The sequence below is a fragment of the Ylistrum balloti genome, unplaced genomic scaffold (genome assembly GCF_031769215.1).
Source record: "Ylistrum balloti isolate Yb309-2 unplaced genomic scaffold, AGI_CSIRO_Ybal_v1 Utg370284, whole genome shotgun sequence".
In the NCBI taxonomy this organism is placed as follows: Eukaryota; Metazoa; Mollusca; class Bivalvia; order Pectinida; family Pectinidae; genus Ylistrum; species Ylistrum balloti.
In genome coordinates, this window is record NW_026782217.1 from 696,073 (window position 1) to 717,177 (window position 21,105).

The 21,105-nt window shown below is 34.3% G+C and overlaps 2 protein-coding genes across 2 annotated transcripts in view; one reads left to right on the forward strand and one right to left on the reverse strand.

The window, feature by feature from the left end:
• Positions 1-21,105, reverse strand: part of LOC132552879 (peptidyl-prolyl cis-trans isomerase) — a 513,126-nt gene that overhangs the window by 435,306 nt on the left and 56,715 nt on the right. The gene's annotated exons all lie outside the window — the stretch shown is intronic.
• On the forward strand, positions 554-18,706 carry LOC132552876 (WD repeat and FYVE domain-containing protein 2-like). The gene is made up of 12 exons (XM_060217068.1): positions 554-705; positions 2,050-2,117; positions 3,645-3,718; positions 4,381-4,435; positions 4,765-4,915; positions 6,641-6,753; positions 8,781-8,907; positions 9,709-9,814; positions 10,560-10,661; positions 12,088-12,218; positions 12,511-12,619; positions 13,781-18,706. Exons 1-12 carry the CDS (start codon positions 554-556, stop codon positions 13,808-13,810), a joined length of 1,218 nt encoding a protein of 405 aa, XP_060073051.1. The 3' UTR covers positions 13,811-18,706.

The following is a 21,105-nucleotide window of genomic DNA, read 5'->3' on the forward strand; positions in this document are numbered from 1 at the left end:
TTTGAGCTTTAATTCCGCGCGGAGCAATTATTTTGGCATCTGCCATCGGGCAACTGTAGAGTAACGTCAGTGTCAGGTAAACACAGACTGATCAACAAAACTGTTCAGTTTCAATAGTCAGATTTTTAATGAATGTTTCAGGATAAATAGAATACATAGTCAGTGTCTTAAAATATAATGGCGAGCCAATTTTGTCTTTCTTCGCCCTCGAAAAAAAACATAATGAAGCATGGTTATATTTATACCAATGTACACGAAACGGTGTCAGTTGTAATAGTAAATAATTACTTGTCACAAATGGGCTGTAGCCCAATAACCGCGTATCCCGTTAGGAATAGGACTCCCGATCCCACCCAGGGTGGTAAATTGAGGTAAATGTACACAAAAGTGTGTATTGTGACCGTTGAAGAAAGACAACTCGAGTAGAAATTGAGAATACCCATGTCAGTACCTGTCATTCATAATTTCCCGCAAATATTCTTTGACCGGAAGTGCGTTATGCTGAACCGGAAGTTTACAATATCAAGCTGTGTAATCACGTGATGATAACAAGATGGCAGCCGAAATAAAGCCAGTGCCTGTGAATAAACAAGGAAACGTGAGAAAGCCCGTTCTGCTGAGTAAATTAGAAGGATTTAACGATGACGTTAATATGGCTGTAATAATTCCTAGAGAAGACGGTGTTATCACGGTCAGCGATGACAAGTTTGTATCCCATCTCGATATTATTTTTTGTCTGCATCCCGGAAGTTACTAGCAGCTGAATCCCTGATAACGCCTACTCCGGTTCCCTTTTTTTGTATTTTAATCAATGTCAGCTAAAGAACGTTAAGTAGCCATTGTTTTAAACACACAGTACGTTTAGCCCTTCGCTTAGACAAATAGCTGGATGTCTATTATCTGTGTTACCGATCTGTACAAATGATCAATGACTTGAAAAGTCTCGAGTGACTGTTTCGGATTTCGTAAGAACTAGCACACGTTTTGGATTATCGTTGGTACTGTTCTGGCTCTGAATATTAGAAGCAATAATGAAAATCTGACAAAATTGTTATTTAAATCGCAAGAAAATCAAATCATATGTAGGGCTTGTAGTGCAGAAGGCCATGGAGTTTTCTACTCTTCTTAACTAGCTTTGACTCATGGGCTCAAGAGTATAGACACCTGTTTGTTACGTGTGATATAAACCTTCAAATACTTTTGAAGATTTCTGTCACTTCTGAAATATATTAATGTCTCTGCATGAACAGCCTGAAGATTGTATAACTTTCTGATATATTATATAAAATATCCAAAGATACATGTATTGAAGCTAATGAATAAGTACTGATAGAAGCTTTGTCTGGCAATACACTGATGATATATTGAATGTACTACAGACTATGATCTTTAAGGTTGTAACATGTAAAAAGAAAGAAGAAAAAACACAGATCAATGAAGACATTACTAATCATAATCATATAAATGCCAGATGTAATTTATTGGTATATACAGAAACTGTCTGTCTCTCTTGTCAACCTTATTTATACTTAATGATATTCATTAATGATACCCCAAACTCTAAAACCATGCAGGGCTCAACACCTGTCCCTTTCTATTATTTCATTGTTGCTCTGATTATCTATGTTTTACAAAAAACAACAGGCGATATTCTACAGGTTTAATATTTCTAATAGCGTTCTTAACTATACATGTTTTAAATCTCTATCCTTAATACATGTATATTCATACCTGTATAATCCCAATGAAGTTGTCTACTTCCATTCCGGCAGTGTAAATGATCACACCATTCCATCTACTCAATGTTAATGATGTCATCATTCTATGTTTGTTTTTACTGACATAATAATAAGTTATTGTTGTTCTGATGACGGATTGCTTGAATTCAAAACATGTCAACAAGCTACTCTGAAAATAAAACCTGAAATGGGGAGGATTGCACCATGTTGTTGTCACTCTGGGAATTTCATTAATGAAATTCTGTTTAGAATTGGTAAATGAAGCTCAAATAATCTACTTTTTAGCTGTAAATTATTTTTTGCCTTCCAGGACACTGAGAGTTTGGCTAAAAAGAGACACTGGTCAGTATTGGCCGAGCATTTGTCATACCATGCCTTGTAAGTAATAAATGCAATAATAAGACAGTTGTAAATGCTACATATTCATTGCATATTGTTTATTACATTTTTTCCAGTGAAAAATAGATGATGAATATAGATTAATAAAAATAACGCTTTGATTAATCTATATTCATCATCTACACCAATGAAAAGAGAGAACACAAATCATCTTACAAAATTGACAAATCATCAAGCGAAATACTTGTAACACAACATTCAATTACATGAAGAAAATGCAACACAAATTACCTTATCAGACATCAAACAGAATGTCCCACGAAATATCATAAATGTGGAGCTAACACGTGAGACATTTGAAGAGGATATGTGTCATCAACAGCTGTAGGCTGCCACCATATTTTCAGCAGCAAAGGTTAAACTCTCTGAACGTTTTACAACAAATTTTTTCTGTTAGTGACATGAAAAAATAACATTTTCTATGTGTAAATAAAAATAATAGTATTTTGTTGCCTACTGCGAAGTTATAATGAGTGAGTAGTGTCAGCAAAAAGGCTGGTCAGCTTTCTTTTATATTTGTTCTAAATTTTCAAGTAATTTGACTCTTTGCTTGTGAAAATGTAATAGATAGAATATTTAATGGTGTCTCAAGTAATAACAATTACTGCATACTTGTGAAAGATAATAGAGTATTAGACACACTTGTAAAATTTATTTATTATTACTGAAGACACTGTAAAATATCCTCCATATATTTTCTCTGACTTAAGGTCTCGGTCTGCACTGATAACTATTTGATTTAGAAATGAAGAAATAGATCATTCTTATTATAATAGTTTTGTGTGTTATTTTAACTGTACATAGAATATTATAATAGTATTGTGTGTCATTTTAACTGTACATAGAATATTATGATAGTATTGTGTGTCATTTTAACTGTACATAGAATATTATGATAGTATTGTGTGTCATTTTAACTGTACATAGAATTTCTTTCTGGTTAATTTACTGAAATATATCTGTGTTGTTTGTAAAATATATGTGAGCAGAAGATGTACTTACTTCTATTAAGTGAATATTTAATGAGAAATTGTCAAGATTTTCAACATTTTTTACTTATGTATGTATACATGTACCTTGTATACACTGTATAATACTAATAAAGGTGAACATGATTAATTTCTTTAATTATATATATACAAGGCAGTTGTTTTAGGAAAATGCACTAAAAGATATTATGTAGATATGGAAATATTTACATTAAATTTTACTCTACCAGTTTTATTGTGATCTCTCTTAAACATCTGCCTAATTCAGATTCCATCCTGCTACATAAACTAACAATGGTCAACCTAATAATGCTCATTTGCTATATTTCAGTAGTCCTTATGGTCACTCATTGATATGAAGATATTTTAAATTAAAACTATAGAGTATTCCAAATTAAAAGTAAGCCTTGTCATTCAGCTAAAATATTTCGTACTTTTTTAATATGAACTTGATTATATTTCCTTAAAGAAAAGATCTTGTATCAAAGTGACATGATTTTTATTTTTTTTTTTTCAGCTGCAGCATCTTCTCTTGCTTACAATGGTGAAACCAGGAGGTTATTTATAGGGTTGGACAATGGAACAATAACGGTAATATTGAAAAATATTTTTTCTTATATAGAGTCTCAGTCAATGAAACAGTTTTTTTGTAGTATATTATATTCATTGAATTCATTAATTATTGTACAACATAAGATTTTGATCACATATCCCAATTTTTTTTCTGGCTACGACACTCGACTGTCTACTGACAGTCTGTTTGGGAAAAGAATTAACATAAGCTGTAAACTCATCAAACATATGTATTGTTGGATATATTGAATAAAAAGCCTGATGTCTGGTGTCTGGTGCCAGGAAAAACATGTTTGTGATGACCAATATCCATAAGAGGCAGCTAATTGTGAGGCCTCCTGCACACAAGGGATTGTTTCTCTGATGTCATCTGTTTAAGAGGACACCAGAAATCCTTAGAATATGGTCTACTGAAGACTGCTGTCCTCATGGCAACTCATGAAATCTTCCTTCCTTCCTTCCTCCCTCCCTCTTTTCTTTCTTTCTTTTTTGCTGAAGAAAAAAATTAACCCCAAACAAAAAAAGCTTGTCTACAAAAGTTTTAGGTTTTAAAGTTGATGACACTTTATCAGAAAAGTAATATATTGACAGAATGTTGGAAGTGAATTAGGAACTTTTCATTTTTTCTGTGTCATATGTAAGAATGATTTATTCTGCTTCATATCATTTCATCTACGTAGGAGTTCCTGATGGCTGAAGATTTCAACAAGACAACACATACACGAGACTATCTAGGTATGATGTCGTTATCAGATTTAAATATGAGGCATAACTGCATTCACATAGGATAAAATAATATTAATGGAGGATTACACAGTTGTCATTCTTGTGCATTATATCTGTAAAGTGAGGTAATCTGATGGAATGAAAGAATTTCCAAAATGAATCTAGTTCAGCAAGTTTTATGTACCAAGTAATTTTGACAAATGGAAGTGAACCTATTATGGGCATGTGTGAGAGATCAATTTATTTAACCCTTTATTTGAGGAGGTTTTGTTACAGAAATTAAACTGATCTTTACGTAATGCAAGATGAACTTTCATTTATGTCCTTTTGACTTGCAGCACACCAGAGTCGTATACATGGTGTGAAGTTTTCTGTGAGCTGTGAGTGGGTATTGAGCTGTGGCCGTGACAAATACTTCCAGTGGCACTGTTCGGAGACGGGTCGGAGATTGGGTGGCTACCTAGCGAATGCCTGGTGTCTCTGCCTTGAGTATCCTTTATTATGATTTAAGGACAGAAGTTGTCTTCAGTGTTAGTTCAAACTTCTATACAATATAGAAATAGAAGTTAAAAATTCAAGATCACACAGCACAAACAATGAGTCTGTTTACATAGCTTACATTACATTTGTGTCAGTATCTCTGATAATTAAAATTTTTTTTTGATTTAAAGTTCTTTTTCTTCCCACTTTACTTCAAACATTCTCTAAAACTGCTTAATGTCCCTGAGAGATTGTATGGTAGACACACAAGTGAATAGCATCATTTGAAAAAATTAGGTAAGATACAGAAGAGCAAACAATGAAAAAATCTACATCATACAGCTGTTACATCCTTCTAGGACTTGTCAGTGATGCTACATCATACAGCTGTTACATCCTTCTAGGACTTGTCAGTGATGCTACATCATACAGCTGTTACATCCTTCTAGGACTTGTCAGTGATGCTACATCATACAGCTGTTACATCCTTCTAGGACTTGTCAGTGATGCTACATCATACAGCTGTTACATCCTTCTAGGACTTGTCAGTGATGCTACATCATACAGCTGTTACATCCTTCTAGGACTTGTCAGTGATGCTACATCATACAGCTGTTACATCCTTCTAGGACTTGTCAGTGATGCTACATCAGACAGCTGTTACATCCTTCTAGGACTTGTCAGTGATGCTACATCATACAGCTGTTACATCCTTCTAGGACTTGTCAGTGATGTTACATCATACAGCTGTTACATCCTTCTAGGACTTGTCAGTGATGCTACATCAGACAGCTGTTACATCCTTCTAGGACTTGTCAGTGATGTTACATCATACAGCTGTTACATCCTTCTAGGACTTGTCAGTGATGCTACATCATACAGCTGTTTCATCCTTCTAGGACTTGTCAGTGATGCTACATCATACAGCTGTTACATCCTTCTAGGACTTGTCAGTGATGCTACATCATACAGCTGTTTCGTCCTTCTAGGACTTGTCAGTGATGCTACATCATACAGCTGTTACATACTTCTAGGACTTGTCAGTGATGCTACATCATACAGCTGTTACATCCTTCTAGGACTTGTCAGTGATGCTACATCATACAGCTGTTTCATCCTTCTAGGACTTGTCAGTGATGCTACATCATACAGCTGTTTCATCCTTCTAGGACTTGTCAGTAATGCTACATCATGCAGCTGTTTCATCCTTCTAGGACTCTTTCTTGGTATTTCATGCATTATTGAATCATTTTCAATGTATATATTTATTGTTACTTCATGTCCATTCATGTGTTATCTGATGATACCTGTCCTGAAGTTGATTTATTTCGCTACTGTTCCTAACGCACCCCATCATAAAGTTGATTTATTTCTTTACTATAACTTATGTCAGCCTTCATCAAGTTGATTTATTTCTTTACTATAACTTATGTCAGCCTTCATAAAGTTGATTTATTTCTTTACTATAACTTATGTCAGCCTTCATCAAGTTGATTTATTTCTTTACTATAACTTATGTCAGCCATCATCAAGTTGATTTATTTCTTTACCATAACTTATGTCAGCCATCATCAAGTTGATTTATTTCTTTACCATAACTTATGTCAGCCATCATCAAGTTGATTTATTTCTTTACTATAACCTATGTCAGCCATCATAAAGTTGATTTATTTCTTTACTATAACTTTTGTAGACCATCAATATTACTGTGATCTTATCCTTAACCCTCTAAAGATTTGATGAACAGTCAAAATATGCTTTTGTAGGGGATTACTCTGGTCAGATTTCCGTATTAAAGATTAGTAACACCAATTTTGAATTGATTGTTACACTGAAGGGTCATTCTGGTGAGCAACAATTTAGTAAATCTATCATACCAGACATAAACGTTGCCTGTTTAATATGGACTTAAGATATCATTAATTCTCTATTGATTATCACCATGGAAACAGAATCTTTCTGTTTTTGTCCTGTAATAAGCCCAGTGTGAATCAATGTAAATACATAATTGTTGCAGGCTTATTACTGAACAATGATACAACATTGTCTAGCGTTACAATGATTTTTGGGATGCAAATATTTGAGTCTTGGAGTTTTCCTGTGGGACTCCCTCAATATCTGTTTGTATCTGGACTCATGAAAATTGCAGAAATGGTGCTCTGGGCCTACCCAAAAAACATTCCAAAACAATTTTTGTACTCTAATAAAATTGTTTTTATGCCATTGAAATTATTACCAGTCATGGGCTTATCACAGAAAAGTTTTATTTTCCAAACAAAATATGCATGTCATATGTTTGTAATAACTAATTTTGGAACAATATCACCAATCTAGTTACTTCATTTTGATTTGGAAGTTTTGAACTGAAATGGATGTTTCAACAATCAGAACAGCCTGGTTTAAAGTACATCAAACAGACCAGCCAGGTTTAACGTACATCAAACAGAACAGCCAGGTTTAATGTACATCAAACAGAACAGCCAGGTTTAACGTACTTCTAACAGAACAGCCGGGTTTAATGTACATCTAACAGAACAGCCAGGTTTAATGTACATCAAACAGAACAGCCAGGTTTAATGTACTTCTAACAGAACAGCCAGGTTTAATGTACTTCTAACAGAACAGCCAGGTTTAATGTACTTCTAACAGAACAGCCGGGTTTAATGTACATCTAACAGAACAGCCAGGTTTAATGTACATCAAACAGAACAGCCAGGTTTAATGTACATCAAACTGAACAGCCAGGTTTAATGTACATCAAACAGACCAGCCAGGTTTAATGTACATCAAACAGAACAGCCAGGTTTAATGTACATCAAACAGAACAGCCAGGTTTAATGTACATTAAACAGAACAGCCAGGTTAAATGTACATCAAACAGACCAGCCAGGTTTAATGTACATCAAACAGAACAGCCAGGTTTAATGTACATCAAACAGACCAGCCAGGTTTAATGTACATCTAACAGAACAGCCAGGTTTAATGTACATCAAACAGAACAGCCAGGTTCAATGTACATCTAACAGAACAGCCAGGTTTAATGTACATCAAACAGACCAGCCAGGTTTAATGTACATCAAACAGAACAGTCGGGTTTAATGTACATCAAACAGACCAGCCAGGTTTAATGTACATCAAACAGACCAGCCAGGTTTAATGTACATCAAACAGAACAGCCAGGTTTAACGTACTTCTAACAGAACAGCCGGGTTTAATGTACATCTAACAGAACAGCCAGGTTTAATGTACATCAAACAGACCAGCCAGGTTTAATGTACATCAAACAGAACAGTCGGGTTTAATGTACATCAAACAGAACAGCCAGGTTTAATGTACATCAAACAGACCAGCCAGGTTTAATGTACATCAAACAGAACAGCCAGGTTTAATGTACATCTAACAGAACAGCCAGAAATCAATATACAACAAAGATTAATGTTGGCCTGCCTCATTTATTGTGTGTCGGCTATTTGTCTTATGTTAGTCAAGGGTGGTATCTCAAACTAGATGGGGATTCAAAGGGTATCATTACACAGTTTAGGCTTATGATAGTTTATGTTGTTCATACTGAACCACCAACAAATTAATATATTTGTGACCCACTAGTAAGTGCAATATATATTATTTCCCATCATATTTGAGGTCACAAGTTCTTATGCAAGCTCTTAGTAGTAAGATTCTGTCATCTAAATGACTTCACTTAGTCTCTTCTGTTTTGAAAGAAGTTTGATTAACTTAAAGTTCCACTTTATGGCAAAAATACATTTAGAATAATATTAGGTTTCAGCTTGGGATATGACAGCAATAATCATGTCAAGCAGTAGGCTAAATCTCCTGTAGGATATCAACTGTATATATTGTAAACCATTTACAGGAAGTGTACGATCGCTGGCCTGGGATGCTGAGAAAAGCCTTCTATTCTCCGGAAGTTTTGACCAGTCAGTGATTGTGTGGGATATAGGAGGTCGGCAGGGCACAGCCTTTGAACTTCAAGGTCACCAGTAAGTTTTTCATTAGCTGAAGCATTAGATGCTTCTGAATGACAAGAAACACTTGAATGTAAAAGACAATTTTATATATTTGATCAAGAAAAGTTATGTATACAATGATAATCCAAATGAATGATATATTTGATCAAGAAAAGTCCTATGTATTAGGTTCAATATGAATAAGATTGATTCTAGGTTAAAATTTCTAGACAAGTGATGGTAGATGTTGATTACATGGAAAGAAGTCAGATCTAATGTTTTGTTGTAATGAAACATATTGGCCTGTGTTATTAGACACTGGTTGAGATATGTTTCTGTCAGTTTCCGTTAACTCATCTCCTTTATGTCAATTTTCGTTAACCCATCTCCTTTGACAACGTTAGGTCAATACCTTTCTAAAAATATGTACCTAACAGTAGTATGCCTATTCAGGGCCCATTCATGGCCTACAAGACATGTATACCTGACCAAAAATGAAAGTAACCACAGGCTTACACACATGATTAACCTGTGTTATGTGACCTTTTGTGTAAGTATATTACATGTGAACAAGACATCTGAATACACAGGTCTGATTTTGTAGTTTTATTGGAAATACTATGATGACAAAAAGAAATAAAGAAACACGAAAAAGGAGTAATCTGACTAATTTATCAAAATTTCCTAAAATGATGGCCATAAATCTTCAAACAATAAACCAGAAGTTTTTGTGAAGATATTATCATCAATAAGACAATGATTGGTAAACATAAAAATTTATTTGGTAACTTGCTGTCAGAGAATTTATTTATTTATTTATTTGTTGTTTTTCAGTGACAAAGTAGCAGCATTAGCTTACTCGACAGGTTGTAAACAGTTGATATCTGGTGGAGATGATATGGTGCTTGGTATTTGGAGTATGGATGTGAAACGAATAGAGGTAATTATACAAGGTGTTGTGTCACTTTTGTTCATTATATTTGATAAATAGAGACCCATTGTTCCTACATGCCAATTTCATGGATCAATTTTTGTACAAAGATGAATCTACTGGTAAGTGAATTCTTCAGACCTTGATACATAGAATAAGTATTTAGAGTGAAAAAAAAGCATCAATATTGATGTGTTCACACAATGTATAGGTCTGAACTCCGAATTCAGATTAAACAAGAGCAAATACCAACAAAGAATTGAGACCATTGGAAAATTTACAAAATTACAGAACTAGTTGTTCTTTAAGGATAAAAGTCTTGTTTCATTTACTACATTAACAGCAGTGGAAATAAGACTTGCTCAGTTGTTCTCAAAATGAGAGCCAGGTTATTAGCTACATACCCACTCAGTGTACAAAGAGCATAAAAATCTCCAGCAAAACTTGTCTGTGATAGTCTTATCAACCGTCACCTTCTGATACATGTCTATTTTCTATCAGCTGTAAAAAGATATCATCAAAATCATAGGAAACAAACTTTCAAAAATTGAATCAACATTACATGTGAGCAACATATCAGTAGATTATACCAGATTTTCAATTCGCCTGCAATGAAAAATCACTGAGGCACGACTTATGTATTACCTGTCAGTGTTAATTTTGTTTTTAATGGGGTGATTACAATTTTAATCTGGTCCGATATTTCTAATTACTGAATTCATTTTCATCTCATATTTATATCTGCTTTCACCAGACTCCTTCTTGGACAGAGAATGACAGCTGTGAAAAATGTAAAGCACCTTTTTTCTGGAACGTCAAGAAGATGTGGGAGGAACGAACAATAGGTATAAGACAGGTAAGGTAACAGAATTTACCCACAACAATAGGTATAAGACAGGTAAGATAACAGAATTCACCTGAAACAATAGGTATAAGACAGATAAGATAACAGAATTTACCTGAAACAATAGGTATAAGACAGGTAAGATAACATAATTTACCTGAAACAATAGGTATAAGACAGATAAGATAACAGAATTTACCTGAAACAATAGGTATAAGACAGATAAGGTAACAGAATTTACCCACAACAATAGGTATAAGACAGGTAAGATAACAGAATTCACCTGAAACAATAGGTATAAGACAGATAAGATAACAGAATTTACCTGAAACAATAGGTATAAGACAGGTAAGATAACATAATTTACCTGAAACAATAGGTATAAGACAGATAAGATAACAGAATTTACCTGAAACAATAGGTATAAGACAGGTAAGATAACAGAATTTACCTGAAACAATAGAGATCAGACAGGTATGGTAACAGAATTTACCTGAAACAATAGAGATCAGACAGGTATGGTAACAGAATTTACCTGAAACAATAGATAACAGACAGGTATGGTAACATAATTTACCTGAAACAATAGATAACAGACAGGTATGGTAACAGAATTTACCTGAAACAATAGATAACAGACAGGTATGGTAACAGAATTTACCTGAAACAATAGATAACAGACAGGTATGGTAACAGAATTTACCTGAAACAATAGATAACAGACAGGTATGGTAACATAATTTACCTGAAACAATAGATAACAGACAGGTATGGTAACAGAATTTACCTGAAACAATAGATAACAGACAGGTATGGTAACAGAATTTACCTGAAACAATAGATAACAGACAGGTATGGTAACAGAATTTACCTGAAACAATAGATAACAGACAGGTATGGTAACATAATTTACCTGAAACAATAGATAACAGACAGGTATGGTAACATAATTTACCTGAAACAATAGATAACAGACAGGTATGGTAACAGAATATAGTTGCACAAAAAAAAAATTTAATCATTGAAGTTGTAGTTACATGTATTTGGAATTTTTTTTGAAAATTGCAACTTTAAAATTTTGTTTATATTTAGGAAAGTGTAATTCTTCTTGTTTCAAAACTTTCATACAGTTTTGTTAAAAAAGATGTTAGGCAACACAAGTACAGATTAGATGTGGAGAGCTCAAAGTTACATGTTAGTTCTAGGTGCCTAGAATTACATAGTCCACTGTTGCAACTTTTCAACAGTTTATTTAGGAAAAAAAACTAAAACTTTTTAGGTTAAGGTTTAAGAGCTCATGAAAGGCATTTATGTAAACTGTCAGATGAAAAAATGGCTCACTTAAGAAATTGTACTGAAGCCTTAATGATAAATTTCATTTCTTCTGTTATTGTTTTAGTGCAAATACAAGATTAAGATTTGTTTGTTCTGTTTTTAGCATCACTGTAGGAAGTGCGGAAAAGCAATATGTGCCAAATGTAGCAGTAAAAAATCCACTTACCCTCCAATGGGGTTTGAGTATGAAGTCAGAGTATGTGATCATTGCCATGAAAGTATCACAGATGAGGAGTGAGTATACCAGTGTACAATTAGTCTCAATCACACGAAGCCACAGAGCGAGGAAGTATTAGGAATTTACGTTACTTTATGGATGTTTTTCTGTAAGCAATATCAAAAGAGCAGGTCAATGTTAAATGTCTGTAACTCAACTGATAGAGCATGCTTCTTAGTTGATAGAGCTATGTATTATCACACCAGCGACCAAGGTTCGATTCCTCTTAGGGAGGTAGAAATATTTTTTCTCTATTCATTTACATCTCCATTTTATCCCTCAGTTATTACATATATTTCTTTATTTTAGGCGGGCTCCCTTAGCTACATTCCATGAAAGCAAACACTGTATAGTTTACATGCACTTGGAAGAGCATCGCAAGCGTCTTCTCACAGTAGGAAAGGATAAGGTTGTTAAAGTAAGTACACAACAGAGTTCTCTCCCCTGCAAAAGAGTTTTGAACATAGGACATTTGAAAGAATCGAGAAATCTATGAGTCAGTTCTGAACAGTTACAGCTGTAATGAACAAGTTTCCTTTGTGTTTACACTATGTTGCATTTTATATTGGCAGCTGTACATGAGAATGTTTTAAGCAGTTAAATATTGAATGATTTGAAAGCTATACAGTAAATATTGGATCAGAGTTTATCAGGGGTATATAGTGTTGATTCTGGCTGGTGGGCGGGGCAAAAAGGGGTCAGTGATAGTGTTGATTGTGGCTGGTGGGCCAGGCAAAAAGGGGTCAATGATAGTGTTGATTCTGGCTCGTGGGCGGGGTAAAAAGGGGTCAGTGATAGTATTGATTCTGGCTGGTGGGCGGGGCAAAAAGGGGTCAACGATAGTGCTGATTCTGGCTGGTGGGTGGGACAAAAAGGGGTCAAATTGATTCAGATTTCAAAAATCATCTTCTCAACACCAAGATATGGTAGAATCAACTTTTCATGGGTGAAAGTGTCTGAAGGTGCTTTGCCAAAATTTTGAATTTTATAACCCAAGGGTCTAACATTTCCCTTAGGAGTTAAGTTTACTATAGTATATATAGGACCTAAAGGGCCCTGGTAATCGATAGCCATCATGCTTTGTCCCTCATCCTCTGCCTTGTGCTATCTGCATAAACTTTAGACATTTCAAACTTCTCAAGTTTCATCAGTAGGATTGAGCTCCAACTTTACTGTCAAGAAATAGGAAACACTTGTTACAGTTACCTACTCCTCACCAAAACAACAATCTGGATCTTAGTAAGATTTCATTCAAAGTAGAAAAATAACCCTTTTCCCTGCATTGAGAATATTGCAAGCTTATTTTAATTATTATTATTAAAGGATGACGGTTTAATTATAAGCTTATATTGACCGTGGGTGAGCTCCAGTGACTTAAATCACATCTTCAATTCTTACTCTCAATAATGTTAGAATTTCTTTTGAAAGCAACATATATATTTCTACAACATTTCTATCTAATATTGTATATCTCAGGTGAATTCATGGCTGCTTTGTCTCTTGTTCAATATCTACATTTGACTATCTTCAGCATATTTCATCTAAAGCAATGTTGATTTTCAAACCTTGTTTTCAACAGATCTGGGATGTGAGTAGCGTCCTCCACTAAAGTGGTACTCTCAACATTTGATACACCATGGTCCATTTAGAGATAATCAGCTATCGTCATGAAAACCAGCCCTAACTAGAGGAAATCCAAAGACATTTGACTGACTGAATCCAAAGACAGTTGAGTGCATGGCTGTTCTGAAAATCATTCCTGTTTGGGTTGGCAATTGTGAATGATTGGCTGAATTCAAAGACAATTTATCACATGGCTTCTTGGGTTAGACATTGTAAAAGTGGCATTCTTTGCTATTTAAGATGATTGAAGTCTAGTGAACTTTGAGGTTAGAAACATCAGTATAAGCTAAATATATGATATTAAATACGTTTTCTATATCCAAGGGTTTTCCTCTCTATATACCTTACCTTCTGTTCAACATTGGTTTATGTCAGGACAAAATTAAAGGCAATATAACATTTAGCTCTATACACTGTAGACTGACAGCTATACTGTCTGAGATGTGTGGTTCGACAATTCCTACCCATGATGGTTCATGTTTCTCGGGTAGCTGATAAACTGACTATTCTGTGCTGAAGCGTTTGTGTTCAGAAGCAAGACACTTTACCCTAATTTCTCTGGATGGCATGCAATGGGCCTCCCATATGTTGTTCGGAGAGGTAGTGACCAGCTACTACAAGGAGACCCCTTCAGCATGACCCAGGTTGTTCACAATAAATCACACAAACTAGCAAAACTTATATAGCACATACGGTTTTCTTTTTTACATTGACTTTTAATTCAATGATACAAAAAAGATAAGTATATTGTAAGCAAAACCCTTGGATATTGCAGATGGATATTAAGACCACTCAGACAGCATTGTAGATTCTATGTAAATATTATTACTTAAACCGGACATTGTCCATAATTATCATTGCTCTACATCAAATGTGAGGCTGTGAGATTTCACATGAACACATGAACTTATGTTATGAGAATGTGTTTCATCGTGGTCAATATGTGAGGTTTACTTGAATAAGAGACAGAAGTATGTATGTTCATTGTGTAACTATGAATTATAAATTATTCAACGACAACGTTTCAATGCATAACAAGTCATAGGAATGTACAGCATGACTTCAGCTGGATAACTCTTATTTATAATAAGTGTGATACTTCGTTATTATGAGATGACAACCTTTTAAAAAATTAATGTGTTGGATACATTTTATGATGACAGACATTTTCAGAAATTAAAAAGATGAATTTGTTTGTGGAGTTACCAAAGCAAGGACATCGGACATATATTATGCAGTATCTATATAGGAATAAGCCCATGTCTGGTAATAAGACCATCCTTCTTTATATTATGTTGGCACTTTGGGCATATTTCAGAATACAATTCATGTATATTGCTATTTCTAATAGTTTCCAGATGTTAGTTATATTGGCCTACATAACCTTGGGTGAAGATCTCAGGTGTGTGGTTCAATGCACCATACCTGTGGTGGTGTTACTTTCTCAGGAGCAGTCTGTGCTCAAGTTATTGTGTCTCAAGTCAAGACACTTTACTCTGATTGCTGAAGGTGGCAGGTGGCAGACCTTCTGTATATTGTTCAATGAGGTAGCCACTGAGACTCTGCCTCCCTAGCTGTGGGAGATAAACCCTAACAATACTAATGATCATTCGTACCTGATCAGGTCAAATTTCCAAACTTTTTGCTATGTGGGAATTTTAATCATGAATAGTTTGAATTGAAACATCAGCCTTTTGACTGAGAAAACCAGAGCTGTTATGGTTGTCTTCATTGAATTAGGAAGACACATTGAAGTTCATTTCATCTTTGTATACAAAACTTAGCACTGTTAAAAATGTCCACATTGACATTCTATGGATTCTAAACTAGCACTATCAAACTTGTTGTACTTCTAAAACCTGTATAATTACTTGATGGTCATGCACTGTTAATGTATCTACACTCAGTCACATTCTTACATAGGCCATATCAACGTAACCTGATTGAAATGGTTCACATGTACCGAATGTCGGACCTGTTATATGTAAAGCTCAAAATTCACAGTTTCGCAATTTCCAGTCAAGCATAAATCAATTAACTTACATTAAGATACCCTCCATTTCACTCCATAGCACAATGCTCCCTGGACAGGTACGGCTGGACCCCTCAAACTGCACGTGCCAAATATCGGTCCCGATATGTACTTTACGGGCCAACCTGTCCAACCATTTCTACAGCTTACGCGAAAGCGCCCAAAGAAAAAAACATATATAAAGTAGTGGTGCTTCCTCTTGTTGTTAGCTCCCCTTGTGTGTCACATGTTCAAATTTTACCTCAAATACGTATAAAAGAGATTATTTTATTTTTAAACATTTTAAAAAGTTGACAGATTTGTTTAAAAAAAATTATAAAAATTTGGTAATTGTTAAATCAATGCAGATCGCGTAAAATAATATATATGAAATAATGTACAAATGTATATACTGTACATCTTTTCACAATTATCACTTTGATGTAAATAAAAAGTATCTATGCTGGTACAACACAGGTAATTATAATATATCATATGTATCTCTGTCAACTCTTAGGCTATCTGTGGAAGCTGGAGAAATCAAATTAATGGACGTCTTCTATTGCTCTGTTGGAAATCCTTGCCTTTTGGTCAAGGTCGTATGAAGGTATAAATTTGGTTCCATTTTATTTTTCTGTTTAACTTCAATCGATATTTGTCTGTGATATAAACAGAGAGCATGCTTCACAAATGCTCAAATTGAACTCAAATGAATAGATTTGAAAAAAAAACTATATTCATATATAGATACGTGAGTTGTGTATCTTGATGCACAAATTCATTGGTTGAACAACTTTTTACTCCGTATGAATTATTTGTAGTACAGTACAACAAAGTTTATAACTAAAGTTTGAAAACAAGTTTTGATAGTTCTTAACTTGTTCAGTCAGTATGTTTAGCACAGGTCGTGCTCTAAATCCATTTGTTTCTTTATATGAGAATTCAGTATTCTAGTCAATGAAGGAAACTAGTTTATAAACTAGGAATCATATCACTTCACCTTTCCTCCTATATATATGTATGACAAAAATTTTGAGGTCATTGATGTGTCACCAATGTTTATTCAAACTGCCCTGTATGCAAATATCGACAGATCACTGAGGTGTGACCATCGTAATTAAAACCTTCCTGTATGTTAACATTAATGAATCATTCAAGCTTGACTGATATCATGTAAAACTTCAGTGTTGATTGAATGTTCAAACAGGAACAGTATTCATGAAACTGACTTTGTGAATGGGATGTTAGATGAGAGGTACATTCTAAATAGTTCTATAAATTTCTCCTTTATAATTAACTTCTCCAAATTTTATCATGCGTGTTATTTGAAATGGTGTTGATATTTCTGTTGTATGGATCTTCCTTCCTTTTGGCTGAAAATTTTTATGACAAATTCATTATTTACAGCAACAAAGTTATAACTTGTTTATATTAATTCAGTCATGATGTCATGTTTATGTAGAGTGGAATATAAACACCAAGAAGACTTCTTTTCATTGGTTATCAGTTGGCATTGGATGTCTGTCATTGGTCAAACTAGGTACACTTGTCACTATATATGTTTGGTCATTATGAAGTCATGTTTTGTTAACGGCAAATTGTTACAGTAGTTTGATGAGTTTTTGTTTGTTACAATCATCCAGATGACGGCCGCATAGCGGTCAAAAAATATGTTGATGATACACATACACAAGAATCCTTTATCATACTCATGGACCAAGGAAAAGATTCTTCACATTTATAACACTAAAAACTAATAAATTTTGATTTTTGGATAATTTAGGAAAACTTTTGAGATAGATGATTTTTTTTCTCTATATTCATCCCATTCTTTAGACGTTTTAAATATATATATAAACGTTATTATTGTAGGTTCTTAAATTTGAAATATTGAAGTTTGTAAGGCAAGTTCTATAAAGACGGCTGTGATAGGGAAATATGAGCTCACTTGTCAGGTTTCTGTAAAACATGAGATTATGATATAATGCGGCATTTGGTGATAGCACTTATATATCTTCAATAACATATTAAGTAAACCTGTATTTACATGAACTGTTAAAAGTAACAATGTTTACATTGTTAGTGGACTCCGAAAGTTATCTCCCTTGAGTAGAATTTTTTTACCAAGAAGATGATCTGTTTGGTATAGCAATGACAATGGCATTGTCATTTGATGGCTTTAATATCAAATGTACTGTGTTTCCTGCGACTTATTTTTAAATATTGACAGTCTTTGTTAGATTAACCTTTGCTACAGAAATATAAGTGTTAATCTTTTGTCCAAACCTAGTACAGGTTTGTATGTTTTCACATTTAGGCATAAAATGATGTGTTAGTTTTGAACTTTGAGTGCTTTTTAGGGCTGGAATAGTAATCATGCTCAGTATTAAAAGATAAGATTTTTTGCAGTAGTATTTTCATATTGTCTTTATTTGCCCAGAAATCAGTTATTCAAAATGGTTTCCTTTTTAATGAGCTTTTTTTCTGAAAGAATGGGATGGCTCATTTTGTGTACAGTTGGGGCAAGTATGTGACTACTGCCACTCTCAAAGTTATCTCCCTTGAGTAGAAATGTTCACCACATTCTGTGAATGAAAGAAAGAATACTTGTGTTGCTTTATTAAAAGGTTTCTGACAAAAGGTGAGAAAAGTGTTGTGTAATACCCCAAACTGTGAATGGGTGAAATCATTTAATTAGAATCATGTATTTATGAAACAGAAATTTTAGTCTTGTTGCAATATAAGCTTTAAGCTGGCTTTTGTTTATCAATTGTGTTTGTTTGCATTGACCTCTGTTTGTGTGCTGTTACTGAATTTGTTCTTTTCAAATTTAGTGACTAACTTGGATTAAATAAAGATACACATAAAAGATTCTCTCGTGCATGATTTTCATTCAAATGTTTGTAGTCTAATAGATTACATGCCCGAAGGGTTGCTGAGCTTACACTTTTGTGCAGCAACCAACATCTAGCTTTTGAGTCATGTCCGTCAACTTTGCTTTCAACAATATCTAATGAACTGAAAGGCATATAGTCATATCTGGCTCCTGTAGGTTCTTGAATTTGACTTACTTTCACAGTCACTATTGTCAAATATGTCAATACTTCAAATGACCTCTGAAATATACCAAAAGGTCTAGAGACATGATATTGGATTGGAAGCTTTCTCGGAAGAAGCAGAACAAAGGTTGCGAATAAAAATGACCTTGACCCACTTTTATGGTCACAGGGGTCATATATGTCATACCAAAAAGCTTTGAGACAGGATATAAGACTAGTAGCTTCTTTTTAAGGAACCAATAAAGTTTACCAATAAAATTACATTGACCTTATTTCAAGGCCACTGGGGTCAAATACTTCAAAACATTGATAATACTTCTGTAATACCGAAAAGTCTAGAGACATGATAATTGGCTGGTAGCATCCTTGAAAGGATGAACAAAATTTGCATGTAAAAAAGATATTGATCTAATTTTAAGGTGACTTGGGGATCAAAGATGTTACCCTTTGGATGTCATGCCAGTAAAGGAATACACAATAGTTAGGATGTCGTGTCAGTAAAGGAATAAATACACAATAGTTAGGATGTCATGTCAGTAAAGGAATACACAATAGTTAGGATGTCGTGCCAGTAAAGGAATAAATACACAATAGTTAGGATGTCATGCCAGTAAAGGAATAAATACACAATAGTTAGGATGTCATGCCAGTAAAGAAATAAATACACAATAGTTAGGATGTCGTGTCAGTAAAGGAATACACAATAGTTAGGATGTGGTGTCAGTAAAGGAATAAATACACAATAGTTAGGATGTCGTGCCAGTAAAGGAATAAATACACAATAGTTAGGATGTCGTGCCAGTAAAGGAATACACAATAGTTAGGATGTCATGCCAGTAAAGGAATACACAATAGTTAGGATGTCATGCCAGTAAAGGAATACACAATAGTTAGGATGTTGTGCCAGTAAAGGAATACACAATAGTTAGGATGTCATGCCAGTAAAGGAATACACAATAGTTAGGATGTCATGCCAGTAAAGGAATAAATACACAATAGTTAGGATGTCATGCCAGTAAAGGAATAAATACACAATAGTTAGGATGTCATGCCAGTAAAGAAATAAATACACAATAGTTAGGATGTCGTGCCAGTAAAGGAATACACAATAGTTAGGATGTCATGCCAGTAAAGGAATAAATACACAATAGTTAGGATGTCATGCCAGTAAAGGAATACACAATAGTTAGGATGTTGTGCCAGTAAAGAAATAAATACACAATAGTTAGGATGTCATGCCAGTAAAGAAATAAATACACAATAGTTAGGATGTCGTGCCAGTAAAGGAATACACAATAGTTAGGATGTCGTGCCAGTAAAGGAATAAATACACAATAGTTAGGATGTCGTGCCAGTAAAGGAATAAATACACAATAGTTAGGATGTCGTGCCAGTAAAGGAATACACAATAGTTAGGATGTCATGCCAGTAAAGGAATACACAATAGTTAGGATGTCGTGCCAGTAAAGGAATAAATACACAATAGTTAGGATGTCGTGCCAGTAAAGGAATACACAATAGTTAGGATGTCGTGCCAGTAAAGGAATAAATACACAATAGTTAGGATGTCGTGCCAGTAAAGGAATACACAATAGTTAGGATGTCGTGCCAGTAAAGGAATACACAATACACAATAGAATAAATACACAATAGTTAGGATGTCGTGCCAGTAAAGGAATAAATACACAATAGTTAGGATGTTGTGTCAGTAAAGGAATACACAATAGTTAGGATGTCGTGCCAGTAAAGGAATAAATACACAATAGTTAGGATGTCGTGTCAGTAAAGGAATAAATTTATGGTATGTTATACATTATACCTACTGATAAATACCAACCAGAATTGGAATACAAGGATATAACAGGCTACATTAACCAATTACCTGAAACTTTTTCTACAACTAAACCAGCCAGGATAGTTTCCACTAAACTGTAGGATATGTGTGATTCTGATTTCTCTCTTGCTTTTCTTTCATTAACCTCGACAGCAGTCAACATACACCACGGATAATATTCAATGTAGCAATGTTATATGCAGATTTAACAGTCCAGCATCAATAACCAGGCTGTCAATTACCATTATTTGTAAATCTATGGTCACCATGGTAACTTTAGTCAAGATGTTTCATCAATGTATTTGTGAATTTGAAACACTGACCATGGCCTTTGTAACCGGCCTTGGCTGGTCCTTGGATAAGATGTTAAATAGAAA